The sequence below is a fragment of the Telmatherina bonti genome (genome assembly GCF_933228915.1).
Source record: "Telmatherina bonti genome assembly, chromosome: 1".
Taxonomy (NCBI): Eukaryota; Metazoa; Chordata; class Actinopteri; order Atheriniformes; family Telmatherinidae; genus Telmatherina; species Telmatherina bonti.
This window is the reverse complement of record NC_136619.1, coordinates 44758925-44767859: the sequence shown is the minus strand read 5'-3', so window position 1 is coordinate 44767859 and position 8935 is coordinate 44758925. Positions and strand designations below refer to the sequence as shown.

At 47.8% G+C, this 8935-nt stretch overlaps 1 protein-coding gene across 1 annotated transcript in view; it reads right to left on the bottom strand.

Annotated features, from left to right (window-relative positions):
* Positions 1-4455: 4455 nt before the first annotated feature.
* Positions 4456-8935, bottom strand: part of LOC306756691 (calcium and integrin-binding family member 2-like) — a gene marked incomplete at both ends in the record, with an annotated part of 9736 nt that continues 5256 nt past the window's right edge. The window contains 4 exons of the mRNA XM_079241519.1: positions 4456-4477; positions 5143-5338; positions 5484-5631; positions 6066-6177. Coding sequence (XP_079097645.1) covers positions 4456-4477; positions 5143-5338; positions 5484-5631; positions 6066-6177 — 478 coding nt within the window. The remainder of the gene's footprint in view (positions 4478-5142; positions 5339-5483; positions 5632-6065; positions 6178-8935) is intronic.

Sequence of the window (8935 nt, the reverse complement as noted above, 5' to 3'; positions counted from 1 at the left end):
TCAAACGTCACCTGATCAAAAGTCACCTGATCAAACGTCACCTGATCAAATGTCACCTGATCAAAAGTCACCTGATCAAACGTCACCTGATCAAAAGTCACCTTATCAAATGTCACCTGATCAAACGTCACCTGATCAAAAGTCACCTGATCTAACGTCACCTGATCAAACGTCACCTGATCAAACGTCACCTGATCAAAAGTCACCTGATCAAACGTCACCTGATCAAAAGTCACCTGATCAAACGTCACCTGATCAAATGTCACCTGATCAAAAGTCACCTGATCAAACGTCACCTGATCAAAAGTCACCTGATCAAACGTCACCTGATCTAACGTCACCTGATCAAACGTCACCTGATCAAATGTCACCTGATCAAAAGTCACCTGATCAAACGTCACCTGATCAAAAGTCACCTGATCAAACGTCACCTGATCAAATGTCACCTGATCAAAAGTCACCTGATCAAACGTCACCTGATCAAAAGTCACCTGATCAAACGTCACCTGATCAAAAGTCACCTGATCAAACGTCACCTGATCAAACGTCACCTGATCAAATGTCACCTGATCAAACGTCACCTGATCAAACGTCACCTGATCAAATGTCACCTATCAAAAGTCACCTGATCAAACGTCACCTGATCAAAAGTCACCTGATCAAATGTCACCTGATCAAAAGTCACCTGATCAAACGTCACCTGATCAAACGTCACCTGATCAAACGTCACCTATCAAAAGTCACCTGATCAAACGTCACCTGATCAAAAGTCACCTGATCAAACGTCACCTGATCAAAAGTCACCTGATCAAACGTCACCTGATCAAATGTCACCTGATCAAAAGTCACCTGATCAAACGTCACCTGATCAAAAGTCACCTGATCAAACGTCACCTGATCAAATGTCACCTGATCAAAAGTCACCTGATCAAAAGTCACCTGATCAAACGTCACCTGATCAAAAGTCACCTGATCAAATGTCACCTGATCAAAAGTCACCTGATCAAACGTCACCTGATCAAAAGTCACCTGATCAAACGTCACCTGATCAAATGTCACCTGATCAAAAGTCACCTGATCAAACGTCACCTGATCAAAAGTCACCTGATCAAACGTCACCTGATCAAATGTCACCTGATCAAAAGTCACCTGATCAAACGTAACTCGGATCAAGTCTTCCAAGTTTCCTGTATCAAGCAGCAGCACGCACGCAGACACACTGCCCACCATTATATAACTGCTGCAGCAGAAAGCTGCTGACCTCAGCACCGTGATGCCTTCAGAGTGATCAGGATATATGTGCTGCAGAGCTGCAGGAAGAACACCAGTCACCCTCGGCAGACCACAAGGCTTCTGCTGGACCAGACCTGCTGGACCAGACCTGCTGGACCAGACCAGCTGGAGCATACCTGCTGGACCAGACCAGGTGGACCAGACCTGCTGGACCAGACCAGCTGGAGCAGACCTGCTGGACCAGACCTGCTGGACCAGACCTGCTGGACCAGACCAGCTGGAGCAGACCTGCTGGACCAGACCAGCTGGAGCAGACCTGCTGGAGCATACCTGCTGGACCAGACCAGCTGGACCAGACCAGCTGGAGCAGACCTGCTGGAGCAGACCTACTGGACCAGACCAGCTGGAGCAGACCTGCTGGACCAGACCAGCTGGACCAGACCAGCTGGAGCAGACCTGCTGGAGCATACCTGCTGGACCAGACCAGCTGGACCAGACCAGCTGGAGCAGACCTGCTGGAGCAGACCTACTGGACCAGACCAGCTGGAGCAGACCTGCTGGACCAGACCAGCTGGACCAGACCAGCTGGAGCAGACCTGCTGGACCAGACCAGCTGGACCAGACCTGCTGGACCAGACCGGTTGGTCTGCAACTGTTCCAGACATGGGTTATCTGGCATGTTGTGTAAAACGCAAAGTCAGTCACATCTTGTTCAGACAGACCAGTTTGTATGACTTATTGGGTCATACAAGACCGTTACCACGGGAACAGAACTGGGCTGTCCTGTCCTGTCCAGCATCTCAGCATAGAGAACAGCAATCTGCGCGACATATTTTTGCCAGACAGACATCTCATGTATATAGCTGCCCTTGATAATCTGAATATTTTTATTATTATGATAATTATTTTATTTTATTTATTTATTTATTTATTTGTTTATTTTCCTTTTATCATTTTGCAATCATCGTCAGTCTTGATATGGCCGAGCTGGACCTGGCAGGGAAAGAGGAATAAAAAGAGGAAATGAAAGGAGGAAAAAGAGAGACAGAAAAGAAAGGCGTGTCTAAGCGGCTAAAGTTACAGTATTTGCAAAACAATATAAATTACTGAAAAAATACAACAAGACATAAGTAGGATAGTGACAATATTCAAAAACAGACAAAAAAATGAAAAATAAAAGTAAAAAAAGTAAATGAATGAATAAAATAACAATTCCAATACCAACCGTTATTAAACATACCTACAGAGAGTCATCAGCAACATTTAGTAGGAAGCAGATGGGAAGATGAGCGCATGTGGGCGTGCACGTGTGAGTGTTCAACCTGTGATCATGCAATCAAAGATCAGCTGAGTGCTTGTAGGGGAGCACGACCACGACCCGAGGAGTAGAGGAGGAAGCCAACAGAGCCCGGGCAGGCAAAGCAGAGAGAGCCTCCGTCCCCCGAGCCCAGAGCAGTGGAAGCCTCCAGGCAGGCGCCACGCGGCGCCACGAGGCAGGGGCACTGGGTAGCACAGGGCGACGGCACGCCGGCCCGGCGGGCGCCGGGCGCTGAAGCGCGGGCCGCACCGAGAGCCGGCAGCCCACAGGCCCCAGGACCACCCGTTCCCCCCGGCAGAGCCCCGGCCAAGACCCAGCGGGCCCCGCCCACCCAGAGCAAAACCGTCGCGGGCCGGCGCCACCACGATACCAGGGGCGGGATCCCCAAGGACAAGGACACGTCCGTAGACCATCCCCCCAACAACCCCTCCCCACAACCCTCCCGCTGCTTCCTATCCCCCCTCTCCAGCACCCTCCCCATCCCCCTCCCTCCCAAGCCCTACTGCCCCCCCCCCCCCCTCCTCCACCCCCTCCCAATCCACACACCCCCCTCCCATTCAATCCACTTCTCTCTCCCAATCCCAATGCGGCCCAAGCATGAGGGGGCCGGCAGGCTATGATGTTGTGTGATCATCTGTGTAACACACTGGAAGAATGATCTGAATTTATTCCCAAAGACCTGAACCAGGATTAGAGAGATGCTTCAGGAACGGATCCATCTACTGTTAGCTGAAGCTTCATCATCATCATTAGTCTCCATGGAAATCAGCAGGTATGTCACATGTTCCGGGACCATCTGGTCCAGTGTCCAGGTTCCCAGACCAGATGGTCCAGAGTCCAGGTTCCTGGACTATCTGGTCCAGTGTCCAGGTTCCCAGTATAGATGGCCCAGAGTCCACGTTCCTAGACTATATGGTCCAGGTTCCTGAACCAGATGGCCCAGGGTTCACGTTCCTGAACTATCGGGTGCAGAGTCCTGGGTCATGGACTATCTGGTATAGGGTCAATGTTCGTGGACTATCTGGTCCAGTTTCTAGGTTCCCATGCCAGATGGTACAGAGTCCAGATTCCTGGACCAGATGGATCAAATTGTCCAGAGTCCACGTTACTGGACTATCTGGTCCATTGTCTCGGTTCTTATGCCAGATGGTCCAGAGTCAAGGTTCCCAGACCAGATGGTTTCAGAGTCCATGTTCCTGGGCTATCTGGTCCAGGGTGCCGGTTCCCCAACCACATGTTCCAGAGTCCAGGTTGCCGGACTATTGTTCCTGGACCATGTATTATAGGGTCCAGGTTTCTGGGCCATCTGGTCTAGGGTCTGGGTTCCTGGACCATCTGGTATAGGGTCCTGGTTGCCAGACTAGATGGTCTTGGGTCCAGTTTTCTCAGTGAGGAGGTTCAGGGACACGGGGAGACAGAAAAGATTTTATTTGACTTGAGCCAGGATCCATTTCCTGGAAACAGGCATGTTTCATACGGGTGAGATGACAAAGAGCCCTTCCATCAGCTGAACTACGGTGATTGTCAACATGCTGGTCCTACTGGTCTTACTGGTCATACTTGTCATACTAGCCATATTGGTCATACTGGTTATACTGGTCTTAATAAATTATACTACTCATGGTCAGTTAGCAGTCTCAGTCTTTGCCCAGACCAAGACCCGTGAGATTAATGTCCAGTCCAGACTCACAGGACTCCAGAGGTCAGAAAGCCCTAGCCTCACTGGACCCAGGTCTCCCAGACTCGTAGGACCCACATCCAGTCCCAAAGACAGCCTAACAGGACCTGTGACCAGTTCAAATGACAGCTTCATGAAGTAACATAGTCCTGGTCTGCTGGGGAAAGAGACACTGAGATCAGGTCCAGGTAAGATATGTCCTCCTCTGGTGGATCTGTGTGAGTTCTCATATCCGGATGTGGAAGTTACTGCAGGAACAAACAAACAAAGAAAACAAAAAATCAATGCTTATAGCAAGTCAGGCTTAAAGTCAGATTTCCCCTCAGCAGGTCAATAACCCAAACAGATTTGAGGAGAAGGTGAAGGAAACATAATCAGTTACCCCGAACCTGCAGAGTTCCTTGTCTTTAACTGGATAGACAGAAAACCGGTCTGATCTCGGATTGGTTGCGGTTAGAACTGGTCTCCCTGTCAATGTCTGACAGCTGGTGGTGGGCTAATCAATCAAATACCAATAATACTAAGACCAACACTGATATTGATATCTATGGATACAAGTATATTTACATGTATACTGCAGCTTCAGTTAGAGAACAGCTAATAATGTTATGCTAATTATGCTATGCTAAAGATGCTATCGTAATTAAGCTTTGCTAATGATGCGATGCTAAAGATGCTATGCTAATTATGTTAATTTTTTTTATGTCAATGATGCTATGCTAAAGATGCTATGGTAATTAAGCTATGCTAATGACGCTATGCTAAATATATGATGCTAATAATGCTATGTTAATGATCCAATGCTTGTTCGTTAGGTGCTTAGTATTGGGTCAGTGCTGCAGTATTTTCCACCAACAACTGTCACTCACTGATACTTGACCTTTAACCTGGTTCTGACATGATGAGGTGTTACCTCAGGAAGTCTGGAGCTTTGGAGATCATGTTCTCAAAGTCGGCGAAGGACAGTTTGTTGTCTCCGTCCAGATCGGCCTCCTCGATGGCTTTGTCACACACCAAAGTGACCTCCTCTGCCGTCAGCTCCCCTTTGGTCAGCTTGTTCACTGTCTTCTGCAGGTCCTCCTTACAAATGAAGTCATCTTGGTTAAAATCTGGACCAGAACCCCCAGAACAGAGAGCAGAGCAACACCTTCATTAGTCTAACACTCAGCATGTTTCACGTTTTAGTTAAATGAGTTTATATGTCAGGAAGATACATGTCAGGTTGAATAAAGTTGGTTTGAAGCTGCAGGGTACCATAGATCTTGAAGGCATAGATGGTCTTCAGTTCTCTGGGTGCCGTCTCACAGAGAGCAGAAAACATGTCCACAAAGTCGTTGAAGCTCAGGTTCCCCTGTCCGTCTTCAGAGAACGTCTCCACAATTCTGTCTCTGAAAGGGTTCTCCTGACACCACACAATACAGGTCACACATGTCACAGATGAAGACCCCTCAGTTTTCAATGGGCCAAAACTCACTTCTTTGGTCGGGACCAGGAGACACCCGGTTTTCAACCAGACCAGAGTTTGTTTCTTTGGTCCGAACCAGGAGACCCCCGGTTTTCAACCAGACCAGAGTTTGTTTCTTTGGTCAAACCCAGGAGACCCCTGGTTTTTCATCCAACTAGGGTTTGTTTGATAATTATGGTCCATTTTCACTCTGGACCAGAGTGAGAATGGACCCTCACTGTGCTGCAGACAGACCAGGCAGCACGTGATAGTTGACCAGGTTGTGTCTGAGCCAGAACTAACAGCATCCCCTGTGAAAGGTAGCTAGTTTTGTTGAGGTTTTTCTTCCACCTTAATGGGACCAACACAAAGACCCACTAATTCTGGTATACCTTCAGCTCGGGCATGGAGACGATGAGTGTCAGTGGGACCCTGATGTCGGGGTTGTTGGTGTAATCTAGAGGAACTAAATGTGGAGCCAACTCCCGAAACCGCCCGTGGAGCCTGGAGACAGTAGACACAAAACTGTAAGTCCATGCATCATGTTCTCCCTCCAGAGGGCGACAAAAACAGTCTGGGTCCTAAAGCCATGATAGATGGTGAATACTTGCTAATTTGAGGTCCATATGGAGACCAGGAAACTGGTTTCCTGTATGCTATTTAACTCTTGGATAAGTAATGACATTGGACTCAAGTTTCTGTTGCCCAGATGTGGGTGACTACGTCCACCCCCTCTGCAGCCAGAGCTGGGGGTGGAGCTTGAAGGTGAGCGCCAAGTAGCCAGCCTGCTTCCTGTGGCTCACTATTCATGTGAAGGTTCATGGGGGTCAGATGCAGTGTCAAAGTTCATGTAGGTCTGGTGCAATGGGACCTGGGCAGTAGCCAAAACCCAGCCCGTGGTGGTCTGATCCTCAGCTGCAGAAGTTAGCTCCAAGGGCATGGACTTTTAAAAGGACTGGACCCACCTTCAATCTGAAGTTTGTCTGGTTGAGAGGTTACAAGCAGATGTTGGCATACTCATTGCCCCCTGACTTGGTGTCTGTGTGCTGGGATTCACCCTGGTGGAAAAGATGGTGGTCTCCCTCCACCTTAAGGTTGAGGGATGGGTCCTGATTGTTCTTTATCCTTATCATGTCCACAAACAGCAGTTCATGAACCAACCCTCTTGAGAGTCCTTGGGAGGGCATCAATGCTCTTATTGGCCATGACCGTGACACCTGGAGAAGAGTGATTGGTAGGAACTGTCCCCAAGATCTAAATCCTAGCATTGTTTTGTTCGTCACAGTTGTCCATAATGAACACTATGTTCAGGCTTAAGAGTGTTCACATGTGCACCTGGCACCAGGACACATTTCAGAAGTGTCCAGTTCCAGGGCTCAAGGGTCACAATCCTACGGGTTTTCCATGTTTCCTGTTCCAACAAACCTGACACAAAGTAATGAGCCATTATGCAGAACTTCATAGGCTGTTGGACACAAAATTTGGACACTCCTACTCTACGAAGCAGTTCAATGATCAACTTTGTTGTTGTATCATTAGACTTGCGGCTATACGTCCTGGATGCTCATGTGAAGAGATGGGTGGCGCTGTCAACTAATCACCACCTGCTGGTGATTGACTCTGCTGACCTCAACTCGGGATGTTGTGGGTGTCAGGAATACTTCAAAGACCTCCTCAAGCCCACCAACACGTCCTCTGATGAGGAAGCAGAGCTGGAAAACTCGGGGCTGGACTCTCCTATCTCCAGGGCTGAATGAGGAAAAGCTCCTTGGTGGCAAGGCCTGAGGGATGGGTGAGTTCCTTAAGGTCTGGATGCTGTAGGGCTGTCCTGGCTGACACGCCTCTGCAAATTTTGGAGACAGTGCCTCTGGACTGGCAGACTGTGGTGGTGGTCCCCCTTTTCAAGATGGGGGACCGGATGGTGTGCCCCAACTACAGGGGAATCATACTCCTCAGCTCTCTGCAAGGTCTCTTGAGGGGTCCCAGAGAGGAGGGTCCGTCGGGTAGTCAAATCTTGGATTGAGGAGGGCCAGTGTGGTTTTGGTCCCAGTTGTGAACCAGCTTTATACCCTCTTTGGGGTCTTGGAGGGGGCATGGGAGTTCAGTCATGCTGTCTACGTGTGTTTTGTGAACTTTGAGAAGGCATTCAATTGTGGCTGAAAGAGTATAGAGTACCAGACCCCCTACAAGCTTTCCAGTCCCTGTAAGACCAGTACCAGAGGTTGGTCCACAACTGATCAGTAAGATAGATCAGTTTCTAATGAGGGTTGGACTCTGTTGTTTCTAGCTTTAGGTACTCATTTATTTCATAATCCTTAGCATATTTTCATTTCTTATGGTTGCTTTGAGGGTCTGAAGAGGTCATGATGAACTTAAGAACTTAAGCTTAGTTACATAGTAAACAAGCTATGTAAGCTAGTAAACAAGCGAGTAAACAAGCACCCATACTGACTAGATAATGTGTAGAGGCCCTGAGATGTCTGCATCCAGACATCTGGAATCTGATTAACTAAAGTACTCTCTTCCCTTGAAGGGGGTTTACAACAGAGTCAGATACCATGGTGCCATTAGGGACGTTATAATTTAGTGGTCCGTTAGACCTAACCTTTAGAGTAACAACACATCATTATTTGTTTAGAATAATATAGATTATGACATGCAACTGACATCCTTTAGGGGAATACTTAAGAGTGGTCTAGTCTCTGACTCAATTAGGGCTTTTTACAGACTTCTGCGTTGTTAGACGTCTGAACTGGTCTCTACAAATTACAATTTGTAATACTCTGTTCCTTCTTGTTTACTGTTCAATAAACTTTATAATCTTTCTCACTTCAGAACCAGTCTCCTCATCATTGGCAGACTTTTTCCCTCAACAATTCCTCCAAGGTTGTCATTTATCATCGATTCTGTTCAGACCTTTATTGGCAGAATTAATTGGATCAGTCGAGGTGTTAAAGGGATCCATTTGCTGGACCCAGGATTGGGTCTCTGGTCCAAACAGACAATGTGGTTCTATAGGTTCCAATGGGTTGTGATCTCTGGGCCTCAACTTAGGGCTTCAGTACCAGTACCCTGGATGATGAGTGGATAGAACTGGTTTCCTCAAACCAGGTTTGGAGGTGGACATCAACCAGGTGACATGAGATGGAGTTCATTGTGTCTTTACATGAGTTATTGATTGACCAAATAAAATCTACTGATCATGTCGACTCTTTTTTTTGTGTGTGTCTTGTCCAGCATTTAGGCAGCAGAATGATGGTCT